The 23,116-nt window shown below is 40.5% G+C and overlaps 1 protein-coding gene across 1 annotated transcript in view; it reads left to right on the top strand.

Annotated features, from left to right (window-relative positions):
* The first annotated feature begins 1,467 nt into the window (after positions 1–1,467).
* The window catches only part of eif3e (eukaryotic translation initiation factor 3 subunit E), a 38,151-nt gene continuing 16,502 nt past the window's right edge, over positions 1,468–23,116 (top strand). Inside the window, exons 1-7 of the mRNA XM_004086632.2 lie at positions 1,468–1,598; positions 4,782–4,899; positions 5,084–5,201; positions 8,640–8,682; positions 9,699–9,803; positions 18,247–18,372; positions 18,700–18,824. Of these exons, the coding sequence (XP_004086680.1) occupies positions 1,509–1,598; positions 4,782–4,899; positions 5,084–5,201; positions 8,640–8,682; positions 9,699–9,803; positions 18,247–18,372; positions 18,700–18,824 (725 nt within the window). The 5' untranslated portion in view covers positions 1,468–1,508. The remainder of the gene's footprint in view (positions 1,599–4,781; positions 4,900–5,083; positions 5,202–8,639; positions 8,683–9,698; positions 9,804–18,246; positions 18,373–18,699; positions 18,825–23,116) is intronic.

Raw genomic sequence — 23,116 nt, 5'->3', positions numbered from 1 at the left:
AATTTGTACCCCACCAGTTGAGATATGCATGGAGCTCCAGGTGGAGGGATTTGTCAGTGGTCTTGTGTTTCTTCCATTTTCTGATAATTGCTCCAACAGTTGATCTCTTCTTAGCAAGCTGCCTGCTTATTGTAGATTGGTCCATCCCACTCTTTTTCAGGTGAACAATCTTGTCTCTCGTGTCCTTTGATAGCACTTTAGTCTTAGTCATGATGGGGAGGCTGCAGTCTGATTGTTTCAAGACAAGTACCTTTCATGCAAATAAGCAGTCCAAACGGGAAAAGTAACCGGTGGAGAATACAGTAGAAGAGCTTCTTATAGAAGACGTAGCAGATATGTGGGGGAACATAATTCTTGTTTGTTTGTAAGAAATAATATGTGTTCTGCACCATTGTACTTAAAAAATCATACAATGTAGATTCCTGGATGATTTCCTTTTCACATGTTATCTCATCTGTGACACACTGGCGATCTGTCCAGGATGTCCCCTGCCTTTGCCCACGAGTGGCCATGATAGGCTCCAGCAACCCCCTGACCCCGAAAGGGACAAAACGGCTTAGAAGATGAATGAATGAATGAATGAGTGTTGTCTCACACGCTGGTGTAGGGATTAACAACCTAACCTGACAACCCAACCTGGAAACTTTCTGTTTGGAGTTTGCATGTTCTCCTCATATATGCTTATGTTTTCTACAGGAACTCCAGCTTCTTCTCACGGTCCAAAAACATGCTGCATTAGGTAAATGATACATCCAAATTGTGGTGTGAATGTGATTGTGTGTGGTTTTGTGTATCTGTGTTGCCCTGCAGCAGAATGGTAACCTGTCCAGGGTGTACCCTACCCTTGCTCACTGGTAGCTGGGATAGGTTCCAGCAACCCTGTGACGTCAAAAGAAATTAAGCAGGTTAAGAAAATGGATGGACCAATTTTTCTATCACGCTGACGTAGATGAATAGTGTGGACTTCTCTAACGTTTTTCAGTAAAACAAAATTGGTGACTGACAAAAACTATTTTGCACAACATAAAGATGTCTACTCCTAAAGTAAAACACTTTGATTATTGGACAACAAACCTGGAATTTATTTGTTCTCCAGAATTCTAATTTAAATTTAAAATTTAGTTATTTTTCTCAGAATGCAACTATTAGAGTTAAAACTCTGAATTCAATGTGTTGTTTTTGTATACTAGAATAAACATGTCTTTTAAGTGGAAAATATGAAAGTAAAATATCTTACATTTTAAAATTAAAATCAGTGTTGTACAATGAGCTTCACATATTTTTTTTTTAATTTATCAAAACTGGAGCTTTATTATTCTTCATCAAACAGAATTCTGAAAAAAGAAAAGAATAATCAAAGAAAAAAAGGGGAAAATATGCATAAACATACATGTGGAAAACAGTATTTGTGCGCGCGCATAGGATGCTGAGAACGTCGTTGTTGATTGGCTAGTCCGTCTACGCGCAGCCGTATTGCACACTTCCACTTCCCTTTCCTCCCAGCAAACATGGCGGAATATGACTTGACCACCAGAATTGCTCACTTTTTAGACCGTCACCTCGTCTTTCCTCTGCTGGAGTTCCTGTCTGTCAAAGAGGTACGAAACACAAAACCACATACACACTTAGCTGTATTTCTGTGTTACATTTAGTAAGTAAAATAACTGGGTTTGAACCGATGTGACAATGAAACACGCTTGCCAGTTGGCCACATTTCGTTGGCGTCGGGGAAGAAATGTGGCAGCGTAACAGGAAATGGTGAGGCCAGTTAAGAAAATAAAAGCACAATAGTTTGTCTCGAATCGGGAAAAACTTAATCTAAATAGATCAACCACAGCGTAAGATACTACTTAATGTATTGAATCAAAGCTTCCGACAATTTGGCAGTTTATCGTTTCCACTTTTTTATTTTATTTTAGTTTTCCAAATTGTATTTGAAAAAACAGTGTCGGAAGTTGTACTTGTCATTGAATTTAACTTTACATTGTTTGATTTTTCATGCGAGTTGAACGGATAAACTACTAAATTGTTCGGGATTTCAGTGAAATTCCAATAATTGACTATTTATTGGAAAGTAGATAGATGGCAGTGGATGTAAAAAATATGCTTAACGTTTGAAGTGTAGGCAAGAACCGGCTTTAGAACACCGCGCAGCAGAGGGAAATTCATTACTTTACAACAATGGGGACGGCTTTGCTTTGGTTTACTAAATTACTTTTTAGTTGAAATACATAAATACTAATGAATTAAAATCAGGATTATAACACGTTTTTATGAAATGGGAAGCATAGTCGGAGCTACAAAATATGGCGGCATCCATACGTAATTACGTCAGATAAAACGTGGTGACGTATTTGCCATGTTATACTAGGGGATTTAGATCTTTTCATTATCAATAAATTGTTCATTAAGGGACTTTATGTAAACTAGGATTCCCCTTTTTTTGCAAATAACTTTTTAATAATGCATTTTGTTTTTCCTTAAAGGAATAAAATAAAATAAATCTTTCTTTATTACTTACTAGTATATGTAAAAAAAATATTATTACTTGAAATTTTATATTTTAGGTACTTCAAGTAACTGTTTAGAGGATTGCTCTATCTTTAAGGAAGTATAGTTTTTATTTATAAGTTTTATTTTGACACTATAATAGTTTTTTAACTTAAATTCTTATTCTTTCCACCCCTGGTTGGTCAAATAGGTATCACATTTGTTCTAAGTGTTCTAAGGGTCTTAAAAGCCTCATATATAACTTACATTCTGTCAGAACGCTGCATACTCCAGGCTTGCTTGACAAAGGTTAGTGACTACATTTTACTAAGGAGGGAAAAGGGGCAGAAAAGTAAAAAAAAAAAGAAGCCAGAAATGCTCCAACTGTTTGATTATTTAATAGCGTAATAAATTATCCAGGCAAATTCTTATCAACTATTAATTTGTAGCTGGTTGTTGCTAGCATTCCTTGTTTAGATTCCATCAATTTATCTAACATAATCCTACACCTTAAAGTCTTTTGTCAGTCATATTACATCAGTGTAATATGAATGATTTACATGTTATTTTATTAACTGTTTATTATTTTATAGAAGCCCAAGAGAATAAAAACCAATATCCTTTTGTAATTTGGTTTGTTCGTTATTTAGTTTGTTTATTTATTTACCTTCTTCTGTGCAGAATGACAGCTGCCTTTGTTTATTGTCTCCTTAAAAATTGTAGTGCATTTGTAAAAGTGGTTCTGCAAACGTGTATTTATTTTGACGCGATTACATGTGGTGATGAAGTATTAAAGTCTGCACAGTTCCATTGACCAGGCTGGAAAACCGGATTGACGTGTGACAGTGGAAAAGACATCCTCTAAGGCAGTGTTTTTCAACCTTTTCTGAGCCGCGGCACACTTTAAGCTTAAAAAAAATCCCGCGGCACACCAGCATCCAAAAATGAAAAAAAAAGGAGAAACTCATAGTCTGTATTGATCTACAGCCCCTCCACAATCTCACATGCATTTTTGTGATAATTATTGCAGAAAAAGCTGGAAACTGCAGCTGTTTTTCTAAAAGATGCAATAAAAGTTAAGTTAGAAGATTTAAAAAAAGTTTGAAGTGTGTTCGTTGTTTTCAAGACGTTTAACAACAGAACTCCTTTTACGCTGTCACTCTCACAACCCAATGCATCATGGGAGATGTAGTGCATAAAAACGGCCGGCGGAGATCGCTTTTCGGAGCTTCATGGTTTTGTTCACTTGTTCCACGGTCTGATACCGGATTCTGTGGAAAGCTACACCGCTAAAGACGAGCTTTAGCTGGTGTTTTTGTTAGAACTGAGCGACTTTACGAGCTAAATCGGCACAAGGAAGTGAAGACTTTAACCACTTCTGATTGGGCAGACTGATGACATGTGATTAAGCCTTCAAGAATGATTGGTGGAGACAGGTAAAGGGGCGGGACTTTTCCTAAATACAGACGGAGCTGCAGCTAAATCGCACTGCCGTCATTCATATCAAAATGTCTTTAATAAAATAAAATAAACGCAAAGAAAAAGTAATTTTAAGATCTTTTATATTCCTAACTCCTCAGTGTTTTATCAGGGCCTGTTTGGATGAACACAGAGCTGAAATCCTGGAGATGGGAAATGTTTTTAGATCAGTTAATGAGGGCAATTTCACACGGCACACTTGACCATCTCCCACGGCACACTAGTGTGCCGCGGCACACTGGTTGAAAAACACCGCTCTAAGGCAGCAGTACCGGTTCGTGGGTCATTTGGTACCGGGCCGCACAGAGAGAATAAATAACTTATATTACATTCCTTTTATTTTGGAATCTGAAAGATGTTTTATTTTGAAAAATTCCCTGATTCTCTGTTCCATCCATCTATGTCACTCTTGAAGCAGGCCAAGGCGCTCTTCTCGGTCACATGATAGGATACCGCTAAAATAAAACCCAGGAGCTAGCAAAATGAGTAAAGAACAAACGTCTTTGGAAAGTTTCTTTGCCAAGGGGAAAGAAGAGGATCCTTCCACTCCCAAAAAAAGAAAGCTACATTTAATAGACAGTGTGTGGGAAGGGGAGAGGATGATGACTCCTGTGCCATGTACTATGACATGCCTGTCAAAATAAAAGCTCAGGGTTCATATTGTCACGTGTTTGTTCCTCCTTCATAGTAATATCGCTCCAATAATCATTTGAAAGACCGGTCGGTGAAGGTTTTATGTGACGTCATAGCGGTCCGTGGCGTTAAAAAGATTGGGGACGCTGCTCTAAGGAGTTTCTGTTGCTTGGTTTCAGATCTACAATGAACAGGAGCTGCTTCATGGGAAACTGGACCTTCTCAGTGACACCAACATGGTGGACTTTGCCATGGATGTGTACAAAAACCTGTTTCCTGACAAGGAAATTCCTCATAGTAAGTAGCTCTTTTTCTGTGTAAACGCTCAGCAATACATTTATGATCAGATTTGATAGACGCCATGAGGGACTCCAGCTGCACACTACCCTCAATTCAGAATCGATTTAGCTGTAAACTTTGTTTTACAGCTGGTTTATGATGTTGCAATGGCACGTATCATTCTGTATTCTTCTTGTGTCAGCTCTAAGGGAGAAGAGGACAGAAGTTGTGGCTCAGCTGAAGCAGCTGCAGTCAGAAACGGAGCCCATTGTGAAGATGTTTGAGGATCCAGAGACGACCAAGCAGATGCAGTCAACCAGGTGAAGCCTGTTCATTTTGCCGCTGTTGCTTTGGTGTTCCAACCCTGACAGCTTCAGTCTTTAAGGACCCATCATCTTTTGATCGTTTGTGTTCCCAGTGGTCTTCCAATTATGATTTTGCCAAAATAAAAAAACTGTCGTTTTCCCCAACCAATTGGGTCGCAATCCGACCCAATTCCCTTTTTTTTTTGCCCCTATGCGACCTGAATCTGAACGACACAGATCAGATCTTTTCAAATGCGACCCAGGCCACTTGGGTATGTGGTCCTGAATCCGATACGCATCCGATTTCAAATGCGACCGCCGTCTGAACGGCCAGGCCACATTAGTCCGACCGTACGTCATCGATACGCTACAAACGTCATAATTCTGCGTTGAAGTAGGCGGGAACGAGGACAAAGACATCAACCATGGCGGACGATGCTGCTGAGAACAGTCAGTGAAAGGGAAGCGAGGTCACCGATTGGATTAATATTTGGGGTGACAGCTCTATTCAGTCTAAACTCAAGGGCTCTTATCGCAACCGGGCGGTTTTTGAAAATATTTCCAGCGACATGGCCGAGCGTGGTGTTGAACCTTTCCCGTGATGACTTTTTTTTTTTTCTCCGCTTTCCGCCGTGGTCAGAAGCGCGGGGGATCAAAGGCGGATCCTCCTCCTCCCTGTTCTGACCCTCAGATTCTCCAGAGTGGGTTAATAAAGAGTCAATAGCATTTATTCTGGGGGAAACCTTTTATTACCGTTCTCCTTCCTTCGTAACACACAACACGAATCTGCGCATCCGACACACTTCCGCTGCCCCCCCCCCATAAACACACACACTCCCTCTGGCGCTGTACGCTCTCTCTCCTCTCTCTTACACACACGCGCACGCAGCCCCAGCACATACACATCCCCATTCCACAACAGTGTGTCCAGACGATCCTGGCTCCAATTCCTTCTTAAAATGAGAAGATTGTTATTGTTCTGGCTCCTTTGTGAAAATAAATGTAACAATGCAAAAGGAGCTCCGCTGTTGACAACACTGTTGTTGACATCCATTGTTAACGTTAGCTACTTCCGCAAACGAGTGACGTCGTTCACCATTGAGTACTCTTCTGCGCATGCGGGTCAATTCTGGCTTGTTTCGCGGTCACACAGGAGATCACAAAAGTTCGGATTTACTTGGATATGCGAATGGTCTTGCAAAAAAATCGGATTTTTTCAAAAAATCCGAATTGAGCATTAAGCCCCGCAGTGTGAAAGTTGCCTTGGACATAGTTTCTGCAGAGCGGCATGAGTATCCAGCCGTATAGTTTTGAGTCAGATCCCAGCTCAGGTGAGGAAAACAAAGACTGATCTATTTGTCTGCAAATAGATGCATCAGAAGGAGCGGCGTAGGGTGCTCGTCTCCTGCAGAGTGTAGTTTCTGCGTCACAACTGGAACCTTTTTTAAACTGCTTTTTTGTTCATCTGCCTCTGATTCACAACAATTTGATTAAAGAAAAAAACAGAAATGCAATTCTGAGCTTAGTTTTCTTTGTATCTATGTCCTCCATCATCAGAACGGAGAACTTGCTTAAAAACACCTAAAACAGAATTTTCATCAGAGTTGGTCTTTAATTGTCCCAGTCAACACTTAAAGACAGGTAAAACAATTGCTATTTTATGCCTAATTGAAGTTTATTAGGTAAAAACCTTTAAAGACTGGCTTAGGATCCACTGTGATTGAAATGGTTGAACATTAAATGTTGGTGTCAGGAAGGTTCAGTCCTAAGGGGGCACATATGTTAGTTTGCTGTCATTAGGGAGTTTGGAGAAAAATCTTCCGTTTTTCTGAGGAGTCATCTTCCAGTTGCATTCCCTTTTTGCTTTTGTTTCTTCTTAGGGTTTGGTTGGTAAATAAGAACCTCATCTGGGGTCAATAAAGCGCAGTCTCTCCAGCCAAAATACATTCTCCCGTTTTATTCTCTCATTATGGTCAAAGTTATGCTGATGCATTGGCTTGTTTTTAACTTACTGTCTCAATTAGAGGATCATCCAGTTCTGGAAATGAGACATGGACTGACATTTGAACTTCTGTGCCTTTTCCATTGGGATTAATCGATCCACACAGTAACCCAACCACAAAGAATTTTACTGAATAATAAAAACCTCTTCTGGACTCGTGTCTTTTTATTCAGTAGTTAGCTGATGTAGTAATATGCCTTGCTAAGCTTTGTTTGGACAAATTGCACACTCAGCCCAGTTCAGATATCCTGTCAAGGATGTTAACTGGAATCTATCTGCCCCAACTTGATGATATGTGCCATGGATGAAGAGGTTAAACCATTGCTTATTGTGTATTCCTGAAACACTGAAGAGACTTTGTGTCTGTTGGTTCTTCAAATCTTTCTTAGTCCTGATCGAAGGCTCAAAACAAATCCTGACTTGACTTCTGGTTAATAAGAAGTTGCACCTTTGGGTGTGTCTGCCTTCACTTATGTGTTGACTAACTTCTGGTTTTAGAGAAAAGAATCAATGTCTTCCAAAGCATGGTTGTCTTGAGCGTCTAAGCAGAGAAAGCCTGAAGCATTGAAGGATTCTGCCTTTACCTCTGTGAAATTCATTTGACGCAGAACGCATTATATGTGCCAGCACACGCACATTCTCTCGTTCCATTTATAAGCCGGAATTTACTCTACAAACACACATAGATTCTATGTGGTGTCCACAAAAATAGATTTTTGGTTGCAGGCCCAGTAGTAAAATGCACTGAAGATGCAACGCTTTAGAGGAGCCGCTCCGTTCTTTTATTTTGACCAACGCTAAAGACGAAGAGGCTGAGCTGAGAAATCATTGCTTGCTTAGGCTTTTGCTAGCTCAACACCGGCTCTGTAATGTTACAAAGGCACTACTAATAAAGATCCATACAAATTCATCTTATTATATTTATGAAATACAGATTTTAGAAATGTTCTGTGACTTCATTTTGTTGTATTTATCCGCCACGTCTATATAGTTTAAACCGGTCCGTGATCACATATAGGCAACACACGTTAGCATAGCATGATAACATTTGGCATCGCATTATCATTAACCGAAAATTATTAAATTGCCGTAAGTCCAACAGGCTTATCCTCCGGTTCTTTCTGGATCCTGGTAAAAATCGTCCCATGTTCCGCTGTTTGAGCAGTTTAAACTGAAGTTACTCCGAGGCAACTACCGGAAGTTACGGGGTTGGGGCGCTTCTCGCAGCGCATGCCCTATTTTGCAGTTTCACTTGGAAAATAAAATCTTGATTTTCCCCAAATAAATAATCTAAAACAACAAATTCAAATAATCGATTGAGTTGATGAATTGCCCAGCTTTAATTTAGATTTCTGTTAGTTTATCTGAGGGAATCTCCAAGTACTCAGCTGTCAGCCAAATGCTCCAGATTGATGAATGGACTTTAATTACCATGTTTTGCCCTTTTTCAGAGATGGACGCATGCTTTTTGACTATTTGGCGGACAAGCACAATGTAAGTTGGCCTTATTTATTGGAATATGGCATGTTCCCTTTGTTTCCCATGGCTCTTGAGTGAACCCGTGTATCCTTCACGGGCAAAAAGTGGAGGGATGGGCCACGTAGGGAAAGTAGAATTACTTCCCAAAACCTTTAACTCATTTTCAGGGTTTGTATGGCTTGCAGAAATCTTGTGGACATTGACATTCTGTGGTGAATTGTTAAAAATAAATGGAATAACTCGGACCCATGGATATAGCCGCAAGCATGCCGGAGGCACTATATTTGTCATGATGTTTGGCACCTTACCCTCCCCTTAATCGTCCCCTCCCACTCCAGCATCCTGTTGTCCTTAGTGCACCTCTGCACTGACCATGTATTTGTGTCCACAGCTCGCCAGAGAGAAGACTTAATCTTAATCTTATGTTTCTAAAAATCAGTATGACTGGCGGGACAATGTGGCACAATATCCTGTCATACGTGACATCTGTTAGCTGTACAGGCTGTAGGAAAATGAGCAGGCTTGAACTGACGCCCATAAATTTAAATGCGCATTTCTATGTGACTGCTGCCTGACAGATTTGGAGCAGAACTTAAATAAATGTTGTTCAAGAAGAAAAAACCACCACTCAACACTGTAGCAGTTAGGATGTTCAACTGCAGTGTAGTTCAAATATCTTGATGTGAAGCACTTTCGAACAGTTTTCTCCTCTTATCTTCAAACTGTTGCATTAAAAGTTATATTCCCGTTAGCTGTCACACACCTTGGTGCGTGAAGTTTGTTCTCTGTGTTTGAGCCGTCCTCTGGGGGAGCGGGGGGCTGCAGACACAGTCACACATTGGATGGTTTAACCCTCAAGAAGGAAGGTCCCATTTTTAGAGTCTTTGGTAGGACCTGGCCATCGATTTGAACTCCCAACCTTTCAGTCTCAGGGCGGACACTCTACCACAAGGCCACTGAGCTGGTCCAAGTGAACATTAGCGATGTTTGATTGTTCCTTGTGATTTTCAACTTTTGTGTTTCTCCTAAAGTTTCGTCAGGAGTATCTGGACACACTGTACCGATACGCCAAGTTCCAGTATGAGTGTGGAAACTACTCTGGTGCAGCAGAATACCTGTACTTCTTCAGAGTTTTGGTAAGATTTCAGCATTTTCACTCGCATTCAGTAAAATTGCAACCCAGTCCTCTTATGAGCTTCTGGATGCAAATTTGCATCTAATATGCATCATGGATGCAAATTGTGTAGTTGAACCCCTGGCCAAACCCAATGGCAGACACTTGTTCAACCTAATAAGCTATGACCCCATAAACAAATGTCGATTTCACATGTTTGAAAAATAATCGTTTTTATTCATTTTCTTTTCCACTGCAAGTGTGTATTCTGTTTTTTTTTTACCTTGTCCAAAAACATGGAAAAAACACCTTTTTTTATTTCAGCAGCAAATAGGGTTGAGCATTTTTTACTTAATTGGACTTATGTTTAAGATTTTTACCATCATCTTTTAAATTGCTGACAAAACGATGAAAAATGTTTGAACTCTCCATTGAATATTCAGCCTGATATAGGTTGTGCTGTATGATGCCATCCGGTTGAGGGAACTCTGTTTTTCCAAATGCATATTCCATACACAACAGAAATGTTTTTTAAAAACACTAAAATTATTTTAACATAACATAACATGTTTCTTTGTTGACCTCTTTTTTAAATATTATTAGTCTGTTTTAGAAGACGTATGTAAAATGCGGCAAAAGCCCTGAACTTGAGGGAGAAAGGAATGTAAAGGAATGAGTTGACGTCATTGGTATTCAGTTCCCCCACATCCTCTGTATAAGTAGAGTGCTGCTGTACAACATGAGCAGGATCTTTAACGGGGCCCAGTGATCAGTGGCGGCCTGCATAATTTGCCCATAGTCTTCTCACGATGTTGGACTCACTAGACAGTTTATTGATTTTAGAGCTGCAGTCAGAGAGTCCCCGGTCACGACTTATGAGATTCTGTGCTTATTAATGCACAGCATCTCTTACTTGGCACAGCACTGGTTCAGAAGGATTTTAATCTGGGGCTATGACAAAGTTTACAATACCAGCTGTTGTCATCCAACTGCTTTTTCTTATATCTCACAAATGATGAGCAGAAGTGGGGAGTTCCAAACGAGGTTGGGGGAGGTTTTAGGATTTGTAATAATGGAAAAAGCATTCAATCTCAAATGAGGGATTTAAAGTCGTGATTCTATCTCGAGTCCTTAGTCTTTTTCAGAAATGAGGTAATTTGTAGATTGAATCAGAGGTTAAACGGAGACCCTGTGATCAATAGTGTCTGAACCCAGAAGGTCTGTTTGACATCTATTAACTCTGTGTACTTCCTCTTAGTTTTGTTTAACATGGGTAGTAATGCATTGGATTCTTCATGATGAAAATAAAGCTTTAATGACACTTGCATGTGAACTGGAGTTTAAGGCCGTGTCGCACTGCAGCTACATGCAATTTGCGCATATTGTTCAGATGAAAGGGCCACAGCTGGGGAGATCTGCGAAACAGGCTCCGGGGTTCAGCCAATTTATATACCTGTCACACAATACTCGTGCATGAACCGTGTGCAATTATTGCGCTGTTTATATGAAATGTATTAGTGTTTCGTGCGTCAATTACTTAGTTATCGGTCCTGGAAGGCCGACCAATCTGCGTATGCGCATCGGAAGAACCATGCATAATTGCATAAGATTTATGTACTAAGTGCATACGAACTACGTAAACCATGCATGAACTGTGTAGTTTTCGACTGACCAACAGCTCAAAACTGAATTTGTGTAAAGACCTGTTGATCCCCCCGACGGACATCTGCGCACATCGACGAATGACGAACGCAAGAAACACTTGTGGATGACGCATGTCACGTAATGGATCACGAAAGACCGACATTTCATACGAGGAGAATGTGCAAATTGTACGTATTAGAAGTGTGACACAGCCTTTAGATTGAGTCCAACTTAAACCATATGTTAAACACAATAAGGGGTGGGACAAAGTTACATTTTACAGCTCTGCTAAGAACACCTGCCTGCCAATCAAAAATCCCACGCCTCTAAATATGTGCATATTGTATGGAATATTTCTGCCACTACGTTGCACACAAAACTTTCTAAGTTGCAAATAAAAATATTAAATATTTGCTTAAAATCTTTTTTTTGCTTTCAAATTTATTTATTTTTTGCTTTCAAAAAATATTTTTGCGTTTGCAAAACACGTTTTCGTATGCGTTGTCACATCTGTCTTTTTTCCTATCTTTGATTTTGCTGAGATAAGTTTCAGTTTGACCTGACAAAGCTGCCATCAAACAGCATCTGATTGGTCCACAGTCTAACCCAGTGTTTTTCAACCTTTTTTGAGCCACGGCACACTTTAACCTTGACAAAAATCCCGCGGCACACCAGCATCCCAAAAAGGAAAAAAAAAAGAAGCAGAAACTCATAGTCTGTTTTGATCTACAGCGCCCCCCCCCCCCCCCCCCGGCAATCTGACGTGCATTTTTGTGATAATTGTGGCAGAAAAAGCAGGAAGTTGCAGATGTTTTTTCTAAAAGATGTAATAAAAGTTAAGTTACATACAAACTGTATGTTCGTTGTGTTTTCAAGACGCTGTCCCTTTAAGCCAATGCATCATGGGAGATGTAGTCTGAAAACTGCGAGAAAACGGCAGAAAGACTCGCGTCTCTGAGCTTCATGGTTTTGTTCACTTGTTCCACGGTCTGATACCGGATTCTGTGGAAAGTTACACCGCTAAAGACGAGCTTTAGCTGGTGTTTTTGTCGGAACTGACTGAGTTATGAGCTAAATTGGAACAAGGAAGTGGAGACTTTAACCACTTCTGATTGGTCAGACTGATGACATGTGATTAAGCCTTCAAGAATGATTGGTGGAGTCGTGGAGACAGTAAAAGCTGCGGGACTTTTCCTTACACAGTTTAGCTGCAGCTATTTCGCATTACCGTCATTCTTATCAAAATGTCTTTAATAGAATCAAATAAACACAAAGAAAAAAGTATTTTATGATCGTTTATATTCCTAACTACTCAGTGTTTTATCAGGACCTGTTTGGATGAACAAAGAGCTGATTTCCTGGAGATGGGAAATGCTTTTAGATCAGTTAATGAGGGCAATTTTCCACGGCACACTTGACCATCTCCCACGGCACACTAGTGTGCCGCGGCACACTGGTTGAAAAACACTGGTCTAACCAATCAGGTGTCTCTGTCTCATATTGACGGTGCTTGGAGGCAGACATGGACTTTGGACTTTGTGTCGGTTCTGTTCCAACGGGGTTCTGCCGTTTTCAACCAGTCTGGCCCGTTTGTCTCAGAGTTAAACCCAGAAGGAGCAACAAAGCAGTTAAAATCAAACCAAGTTTAGTACTTATTCATGTCAGTGTAGTGGCTAACGTGTTTAAAATGTCTGCAGCAGAACAAAAAATGAGCAGCAGGGGCGCTTCCAGCAGGAAATAACACTTTATAATTTGTATCTGAACAACTGTTTTATTTTAATCATTAAATGTTGAAAAATTGAGAAAATAGCATTTTTTTCATGAATAAATTTGTTTTTTACTTTGGAAAAACGCTCACGAGTTTTAAAACATAAGACACTTTGAAAATTAACATAAAGTTTATAAATGCTTCTTCTGCTAAATACAATGAGTCTCCTTTGCTGAGCCATCATTCTTTTGCTTATTACTGCTCTTAATCTATTCCTCTACACTTGTGTAGCATAAAATAATATGTGCTTTAAATCTGTTTTGTTTTAACAAACAGATCTTAAAGAAAATCTACCTTTTTACAAATAATTTGCTCTGCAGGATTCACAGATCACACACAGGCCTGTTGATTTAGTGTCAGCAGATAAACTTTACAGTTTATTTTATAGTTTCTGGAGATCCTCAGCCATAAATTTACAAATGTGACTTAATAAAATTATTCAATGCTAAAAAAGAAAAAAAGTGTAAATAATTTTTAAAATGATAAAAAATGAAAACTTCTTCATCCAAAGAGACAAAATTGAGGGTAAAAATAGCTGCTTCAGCTTCTGAGCCTCAGTAGCAGTCAACATGTTAGATAAATACAGCGATTTACTTGGTTAGAATCTGGACAAATCAGAAGTTGTTTGGCAGCTTTGTCACGTCAAACTGATACTTATGGAAGCAAAATCAAAGATAGGAAAAAAGTGAGATGTGACACAACGCATGCGAAAACCTGTGTTTTGCAAACACAAATAAAGAAAATAAAAAATTGAAAAGGAAATATTTCATATTTTCGTTTGCAACTTTGAAAGTTTTGTTTGCAAAGTAGTGGCAGAAATAACACTCCATAATTATTGCTTTTAAAAAAATCAAAATGATTGTTTTTTTAAAGAAAAGGTGTTTTTAACATTGGAGTATTGAGGAATTTACACACATTTATAAGCTGCCTCTAGAGGCCCTTAGAAGAACTGCAACATGTGGTATTTTCTAGTTGGTGTTAGAAGCAGAAGGTGGCACCTTGTTTGACTTTGTTTTTGCTATCTCTGAATAGAACAACAATTGCATTTTCTTATAAACCTGCTGTTCATTCAAGTCTTTCCCAATTTAAACTTCTAAAACACCTGATTTACTAAGGTTAACAGTGGATTAAAATGACGATGCAGGGACAAACAGGAAAAACACGGTTAAACAAAATACAAATCTTAAACTTTTATTGTAAAATTGTTTTTAACACGTTACATTCTTATGAATTGAAAGTCAGACTTTTTGTCCCGGATCTTTTGGTGGAGAGCAGAATTCATGGTTCTGTCATTTTTAACAATTTGTACAGGTCTTGAGGATGCAGACTATGATACTACCGCCACCATGTTTGATAGTTGCCTCGTTTCTGTTTGCTGTACGTCAGGTGCAACAGAAAATTGACTTTTCAGAATGTGTTTTTTTTGTCCTAAAGTTCTGGGTATAACTGATGTTTTTGTTACACGTGGAACGAGTCTGTGTTTCCCCTTGGTCATCGGTAGCTTTAACCCTGGAACTTTCCCATGGTTCCATTTTAGTCCTGTCTCTTTCCTACTGTTGAATAATGAACTCTGGCTTTAACTGAGTCAAATGAGGTCTGCAGTTCTTCACATGTTGTCTAGTTCTTTTATGACCTGGATGAGTGGTCATTGTGTTCTTAGTCATTTTGGTTGGAAGGTCACTCTTAGAAAGGCTTAACACCAAGGTTCTCCATTTGTGGATAAATGGCTCTCCTTGTGGTTGGGTCTAGAAACGTTAGAAATAACTTTAACCTTTCTAGATTGATACATGTTGGCCACGTTGTTTTACAGCTGTTTCTAAATGTCTTTACATAGCAGCGTGGTGTGTGTCGTTTACAGATGTGTTAATGTGGCTCACTTTGTCAGTAAGCTTTTATTTCAAAGAATTGGGGAAGTCTTGTACTAATCAAGTACATTTAAACTGTTCTCCACATTGGTGGGTAATCACAGTCCATTCATTTTTTAATGGGGTGCAATTACTTTTTCAGACATTAATAGGCGGGTTTCAAGAACTTTTTTTTCGTCTTCTACAATAGAAAAATCAATTAAAGATTGTTTTGTTTTTACTGAAGTTGTCTTTGTTATTTAACAATAGTTAGACACATCTAGAAAAAGTAGCAGAGACATCGTAAATGCTTAAAGAATTTTCTTTAGAACCTTTTACTTAACGTGCAGTGTAATCTTTGGCTATTAAGTTACCCTTGCATTTAGAAAAAGGGATTTATTATGAACTCGTGTTGTCTAAGTAAGGTCTTTAACGTTTTTTTTTTTTTAGTTAATCTCTCTCTGATTTGGGTCTTTTCTTGTAGAAATGTAGTTCTGGTGTGGGCTCTTCAGAGACATCTTGTTTAATATATCAGTCCAGCTAATCGAACATCACTATTGGACGAATATTCATAAACGCCTGAGTTCAGCATTAGGCATTGTAAGCTGGCTTTAATTGTCTGTCAGCGTTTTGGATTTTTTTTCTTATTGGAAAAAGTCAACAGAAGAAAAACGTAGAACATCCTTGGTGTCCGTGTGACTTTGTGTTGTCACTGAGGGGGTAATCAAACGCATTTCTAGTGTGTTCCTTAAGGACTGGGACGTGTTTGTTCTCTGGAGAATGAAGACATCATCCTTGGCGACTGATACTTTTTGCAGGAAAAAAAACACTCAATGAAAGTCTTTGTAAACCTTTGCAATGAATGTTTCACTGTTCTGAGAGCAGCTGTTTATAGTTTCTGAAGTCATTTGCAGCAAACCAATTCACACACTTTCAGCATTGATGGTTTTTAAAAAAAGTTAGTGTACCTCTTTTTTTGTACCTTTCTTTTTTAAAGTTTAGCTCCTTTAACCTGAAATAGACGTTGCTTACGCTAAGAAATGCTAGAGATTTTATTTCCGGGGGGGGGCAAAGGTAGAAATGGATTTCATTAGAGTGTACAGCTCTACCCCTCTGTTTTCTGTGTTTTTGTGGACCTCCCATCCTCATAGGCCCCTTGTCTCTCTCCTCCCCCCTATGGGAGAGGTGAAGCTCCATAAAGTCATTTAACGTGGGAAACCCAGTCAATTAAATGAAGGAAGCCAGCCTTGCAAAATCCATGCCTCAGGTCTTGTTACAGTGTGGCCTCGCCCGAAAAGAGCAACTTATTCATATCATCTCTTAATGCAGGGATTGAATGTTAAGAATAAAGATTGAGTATCCCGACGGATCCTCGACACAGTAAATTTATTGTTGCTGGTCAGTCAGCGAAAATGTGCCCATTTCCCAAACCAGTGGAAACTTAAGGTAACTGCTGGAAAAACCCAGGTATTGAACTTTTCTTGCGTGGCCACGACTGAAAGCCAGACTGTGTGTATGTGTGTTTATGTGTGTGTAGAAAGCTGCCATAATGACCTGGAGGTCAGCCAAATGAAGCAGGCTGGAACTTCCAAGAAAAGGGGAAAAAAGTAAGAAAACAAAACACTTGAACAGATGAAACGCTGACCTTTATGCCGGTTGAGCAGCCAGCTTCTTTTCTCAGTTACAATAAGGATCCTTCTTGTGACTTCTGCGCTTAACACTCAGTCATTATAGACCCGAGTTCTGCTCTGTAATCGAACACTCTTGTTCCAAGACTGGAACTCTTGTTGGGGGGGGGGGGGATTACCCTAAAAAATGACATGTATGTGTCAAAAATCTCTAATTTGAGTCTTCCCTAAGTGCTTCTGTGGTGCGTCTCAGTCTGCTGCTGTCAGATGGGAAATGGGGGTCGGCTGCCCGCATTAAAGTTCCTCTGGATGCTCAGCAGACACCCAGCCTGACTTCCTGCTTGGCTCATGTCACCGCGTCTGGTCTTTGCCGTTATCGTGAACCACTGTGGCACAGTTTCCCATGAGCCCTTGGGTATAGGCCAACGTCCACTCCAAAGTGATTGCACTGTTGATTTTCCTCAACCTGTATTTCATTACCTGATACTTTTTTGTTTGTTTTGGGTTGTTCTGGAAATCAGAAACGGTCCCTGCACCATGTTGGAGAGCAATTACCCTCTCAAAGACGTGTCTTGTTAGCATCACTTCATATTTGAACTTAATTATACTGAGATACACACAGAGCTGTGCTGATTTTCTGCAGATTAGAAGTAGGTATGGTGGTTATTCTCTTCAAAAAAAGAGAGTCTCCAGGACTTTCTTTCTTTGAATAAAACAAAAGCAAATGCAAATCTCCTGCCTAAAATTTCAGAACTAAAACTGAACTGTCTACACTCGTTCCTGGTCCTCGATCTTCCACCCTGTTCCACCCTCCACCACTGTTGTCTGGATTTCCACGCCCTGCTAGCTGCTGATTGGCTCAATCAGATGTCTCCAGATTCTGGTTGAATGAACACACCTGGTCCAGGTAATCAGCAGCAAGCATTGCAGAGAGAGCTGGAAAAACGGCAGGGGGGTAGATCTCCCAAGCCCTGAAAGCGGGCTGGGGAGAATCTGTAAACGTTTCAAACATTTGATGAGGGGAATAACAGACACTAAATACTTTTATTGAGGCATCCGATTTGTCAGTTTATAACTAAACAAATTTTATTAAAAAATAATGAAGAAAATGGGATTTGCAAGAACACATTAAAAAGGGTAACAGAGCAAGACTGGTTGCTCTGACAAATGGAATGACTGGAAAAAACAACTGTTTATTTATCTGTCAGTAGAAGTCTATGGGATTTTGGCTTCTTGGAACCAGCTGGTACTTCCTGTTTGGAATGACGGGAAAGGGGTCACTAAGCTCAGTTCTCATATAGTCAATTGTAATAACGCAATTTCAAAGCCAATCATGTATCAATAGGTTTGTTGGAAAACGTCTTATGATGCGAAAATTGAAACAACATAATACTGTGCGTCTTCATGACTCGGACAAGTACATTTCATATCTGCAAGATTTCTCATCTTGAAGGATGAGATGTAAAACCGCTTCAGGATTCAGGCAAAAGGGATTCTGCTTTGACTGCCTTTGCTGAACCGCTGTGTGCAAAGTAACATGGATGGACATTGAAGGAGTTTGCTGTGTCATGTGTTTGTTAGGTCCCATCCACAGACAAGAACGCCCTGAATTCGCTGTGGGGCAAGCTGGCCTCAGAGATCCTGATGCAGAACTGGGAGGCAGCCATGGAGGACCTAACCCGCCTGAGAGAGACTATTGATAACAACGTAAATGCCCTACTTCTCAGAATTTGATACTGCATTTAGATACTCTTACATAGACTCCCATATTGACATTTCACTTGCAGTACAGCTTTGCTGTGGCATTTTGTTTCTCACCACATGTACTCATCTGACTACCTAAGAACTCCAACCCGAGCATGAAGGTGTTGCTGGTATTTGATTGCCTTTTAGAGGACAAGCAGACATTTTTTTTCCTGTTGTACTTCAGTGAAAAGTCCAAGGTTTAAGGAGTTTTTGACTGCCCCCCCCCCCCCTTGTTTATTGTGCGTGTTTCCTCCTGCATGTTTGGGTGTCTGGCGTGGTCCTCGACAGTCTGTGAGCTCCCCTCTCCAGTCTCTCCAGCAGAGGACATGGCTCATTCACTGGTCTCTCTTCGTCTTCTTCAACCACCCCAAAGGGAGAGACAACATCATCGAGCTCTTTCTCTATCAACCCCAGTAAGTACTTTTATCTTCTTGTAGTGTTTTTTATCTAGAGGATCAAAAAAGTGCTCAGAGGTTAAAGAGAAGAACCTTTTTTGTTAAATTCTAAGAACTTTAGACTATTTATCAATATAGCTACAAGTATACTTGGAGTTGTAGCACCGCTATACTACTTTTATAAGATTATATGAAGGTTTTTTTGGCTGTTCTTCATCACTAGCACAGAGGAATCTGTCTGCTGACAAGTTTTTTCATTTACCCGGGTGCAGTAAAGATACTGCTGCAGGAAAAAAAGGGTTCCTGCTTCTTTGACATGAAGTTGACTTAAATGAACATTTGTGCTTCAACAACAGTTTTTGGGTGGTGGGCTTCCTTGTGAACCCTGCTGGTATGTTGCAAGTGGTTTCAGAAGTGTGTGTTTTTCGTGTGGTCTGTTTACTCTCCAAGCCCAGAAGCAGGCCATGTGTATTGCAGATCGGAAACTTTATACACTGTGTTAAAATTTGCACACCACCCAATTTGATGCCTTTGCACCCCCTTTACCCCCCTTCCCAGTTCTGATTGCAGGCTTGTGTAATTGTACAGATGATTGGCCTCCACAGACAGTATGACAGGCGACCACAACACAGCACACTCAAATGTCTGGTTGCCTGAATTTTACTTGGTTTTTCATTTTATTGTGAATGATTTAAGGGGGCCAGCCCAATAATTACTCATGAAAAGTGCACCCAGCCATCTGTTTGGACAAACTGAGGTAGTTTTGTGTGCTTTGCATTTTCACAGTGTAGAAACCTCATGTTTTCCCCACTGGAGCTTGGTTTGGCTTTGGTTTCCTATCTGTTGACCAGCACTTCCTTTGGCAGCAGTTGGTGACCAGCGGCTGGCCTTCAGCTCCACATTTGACCTCTCTTACCCCTGCAGTCAGCAGATGGGCTTTCACAGCTTGTTTCTGCAGCATGCACATTCTACATGAGCTGCAGCACTAGTTAGTTGGGTTAAAGCAGCTTTGCACAGGTGTCAGTCATACAAATATGAACTCCAGAGGTTACTGCCAAGTTACCGTAATTTCCAGATTATAAGCCGCTACTTTGGTCACACGCTTTCAACCCTGCGGCTTATTCAATGATGCGGCTAATTTATGCATTTTTTTCTTTTTAATGCATTTTTTCTAACCGCCACTAGGGGTGCTCGAGCAGAAAGGGTAAGAGAGAGACGGGGAGAATACGTTATATGTGTCGAGAAAGACGCAAGTTTAATGTAAATTCCTGCTTTGTGAATGAATAGTACAAACAGACCCTCATCATGGAAAATGCAAGAAGAAATGCATATGCCGCAGCTTTCAAGTTAAAAGAAGTGTGAAAAAATCCACCATCGTAGGTACGGGTTTGGAAAAGCCGGTGTGCTGCGTGACGGAGAGGACAGCGCAAGCTCAGGAGAGAATTTACCTCAGGATGAGAGTGACACTGACAACTACAAGGAAGGAGAGACTGAGAGAGAGTGTAGCGAAAGAATATCTGACGCTATTTCAATACGTCACTGAGGAGGAAGACTTCCATGGTTTCAGTGCACAGACGCACAAACGCGCTGCTGCTCTCAGTGACTTTTACCGGTATGCTTTTTTTAACCAGTCCTGTTAGAGCTGTTACTACCATATTGCTGCCGCGTCACATGCACTGTTTGGAATAGAGCTGTGACGGTGTGGGATTTTTGAACACCTCTGTGATGAAGCAGCAGGAGCTGCAGTGCTGTGGTCCGCGCCCTACCCCCATCACAAAATCCCCCAACGGCCGTTTCGCAAATGAATACCGGTACGAGTAATAATTACAACACAGTATTCTTTATTAACAAATAACAGTAACTACTAGCTATCTAATGAACTAATTCTATAGGTGTTGTAGAATGAGTATGTGTGTCAGCGAGCTGTGTGTAAGAGGAAGGAGCCTCCCTTTTGCGCTTCACGAGTTCTCCCCTCGCTCCGCTTTTACCGCTCCCTCCTCTTTCTTACACACGCAGCGCAAGATTTCAGCACATCCTCAATCAACAACACATGTTTCAATGTGGGCACATGCGGCTTATAGACAGGTGCGGCTTTTGTATGTACAAAATGTTTCATCCTTTAAAAAATGTTATGGTTGCAGCTTATAATCAGGTGCGCTCCATAGTCCGGAAATAACGGACCTTTTTTTTTTTTTTGTTTTTTTATTCTCCTCCAGACTCCTTGTGGTGATCCATAGTATTGTAGTTTTGGCTCTGGAGTTTAAGTCGCAGATACCAAAATATTCATAACAAAAGAAAAAATCCTAGACCGGTGGCACTGGAGTATAAGTTAAACTTTTGGGAGCAATGTATAAAATACGGGACCAAGAACAGACATTTCATCTTGAAAGGCAAATCATATCAACAGAATAGACAAGAAGAATAGACTGAATATATGCACACTTCACTACCGTAAAACATTGATGCTTATTTAGATTCATAAAACACAAGAGGAATCTAGTATTTTGGCACAACATATGAACAATTATTCAAATACCCATCACATAAAGAACATGCTAACAAGTCAACTAAGCTCTTTATATCACTTCTGCAGAGCCCACTGTAAAGGCCCGTACACACCGGGCCGAATTTCGCGCGCGATATTCGCCGACGTTGAACACCTCGTGACTAAACAAAGGGCACCAATGTGAGTGTGCACACCGACGCGAAAAACGCCACGCGTAAAAGCGTCATTTTTAAAAAAACGCCTCGGGTTTGTTTTTTTGGTTTGACCCGCCGCGTCAAAGACTATTCGACCAATGAGAATGGCGCTTTTGCACACGTGTCTGGAGCTTCTGAAGTTACAGTAAAACACAACTTGGGGGTGCTCAAACACAAAACTGTCTTGCTGAGCACACATACGTCACGGCGAAGAAGATACACGCCAAGTACCGTCAACACTGCCGCGAAGAAATAAGACGAAGATGCAACTCACTGACGGACATTTTAAAAATCCCCGAAAACGCTCATACATTTTCAGCTCTTGTACCAGTCGATAAAACTCCCCATGTTCTTCTCTTCTCGTAACTATGGGATGTTCCCAAAATCGACGTCTTTTCCGACGTCTTTCATCATTCAACAGAACAATCATTTCTTCATCGCTGGAACTGGAGCTGGAGCAACTGATGCTTGAAATATTCATGTTTTCTTTGTATGATTCTGACAAGCACGTAAATACTTGCTCTCTTCTTCTGAGTGAAAAGCGACTTTAAGAAGCGTAAAGTTGCGCAGCGCCACCTTGTGTACAGGAGTATTTCTGTTTTACATTAAGCGCCATCTAATGTCAGGGAATGAAATTGCATGTTCGCTCGGCTCATCGTCAGCGAAATTCGCCTGGGTGTGAACACAAAAAACGTGTTGAAAACCGCTGGCGAATAACGGCTGGCGAAAATTCGTCCCGGTGTGTACGGGCCTTAAGAATGAACGGAGCTTCTTGTTCTGGGTTCCTGTCAGTAGCAAATACTGCTCCATCAACTGCAGTGCCCTCTAGTTGTTGTTGATAGGAAAATAACAAACACAGGCGCATATGTATTTGTAAAACACAGGCGCATATGTATTTGTAAAAAAAAACACTTATAAGTCGCACCCCTTGGCCAAACTATGTGAAAAACTCTGACTTATACTCAGAGAAAAATTCGATATTTCTGAGCAAATCCCATTGAAGCAGGGCTACAGTGAAAACCGTCTAACTGCACATGATGCGGGGACTCCCGCCGGATCCCTTATTTGAGGCCCCAGTAGTGTGTAGGTGTAAGTTAATCAGGAACACAGCATGAAGCATTGTGGTCTTCCTTAAAAGTCAAACAACTACAAAGAGAAGGAGGGAGCTCTCCTAAAAGGAGACCGGTGACGGGCTTTGCCATGTAGCCCACTGCTGTTTTTAGACTCAACATCACAGCTACCACAGGACCCTGTCCCTCTAATTGATCCGGCTAATTAAACTGTTGTCAGGACGGTTGCTTTGAGCGCCATGTGTTCCTCTGGCCATAGCTTTGAGAGACCTTAAGGGGCCCACTTCCTTATTTCTGATCAGATGTGGTCACATATTTAAAGAACCGCTCTGGTGACGCAGGTAATGTACATTTACGACCATCCTGACAAGTAAAGTGGATTTTGCGTGCTGGCGTTGCATGTTTGTACAGGATCCTCTTTCTGAAATAAGTGTGGGATTAGAATCCGCCTGTAACAGCATTGTGTTTCTTGTTTTCAGACTTTAGCAAGTTGACCTGTGGTTGGAGCATCAGTCCCTCATGGATTAAGTTTCTGCTACC

This window comes from Oryzias latipes, chromosome 16 (genome assembly GCF_002234675.1).
Source record: "Oryzias latipes chromosome 16, ASM223467v1".
NCBI classification, from domain to species: domain Eukaryota; kingdom Metazoa; phylum Chordata; class Actinopteri; order Beloniformes; family Adrianichthyidae; genus Oryzias; species Oryzias latipes.
Note: the sequence above shows the minus strand (reverse complement) of the source record. Positions and strands in the feature narration are given on the sequence as shown.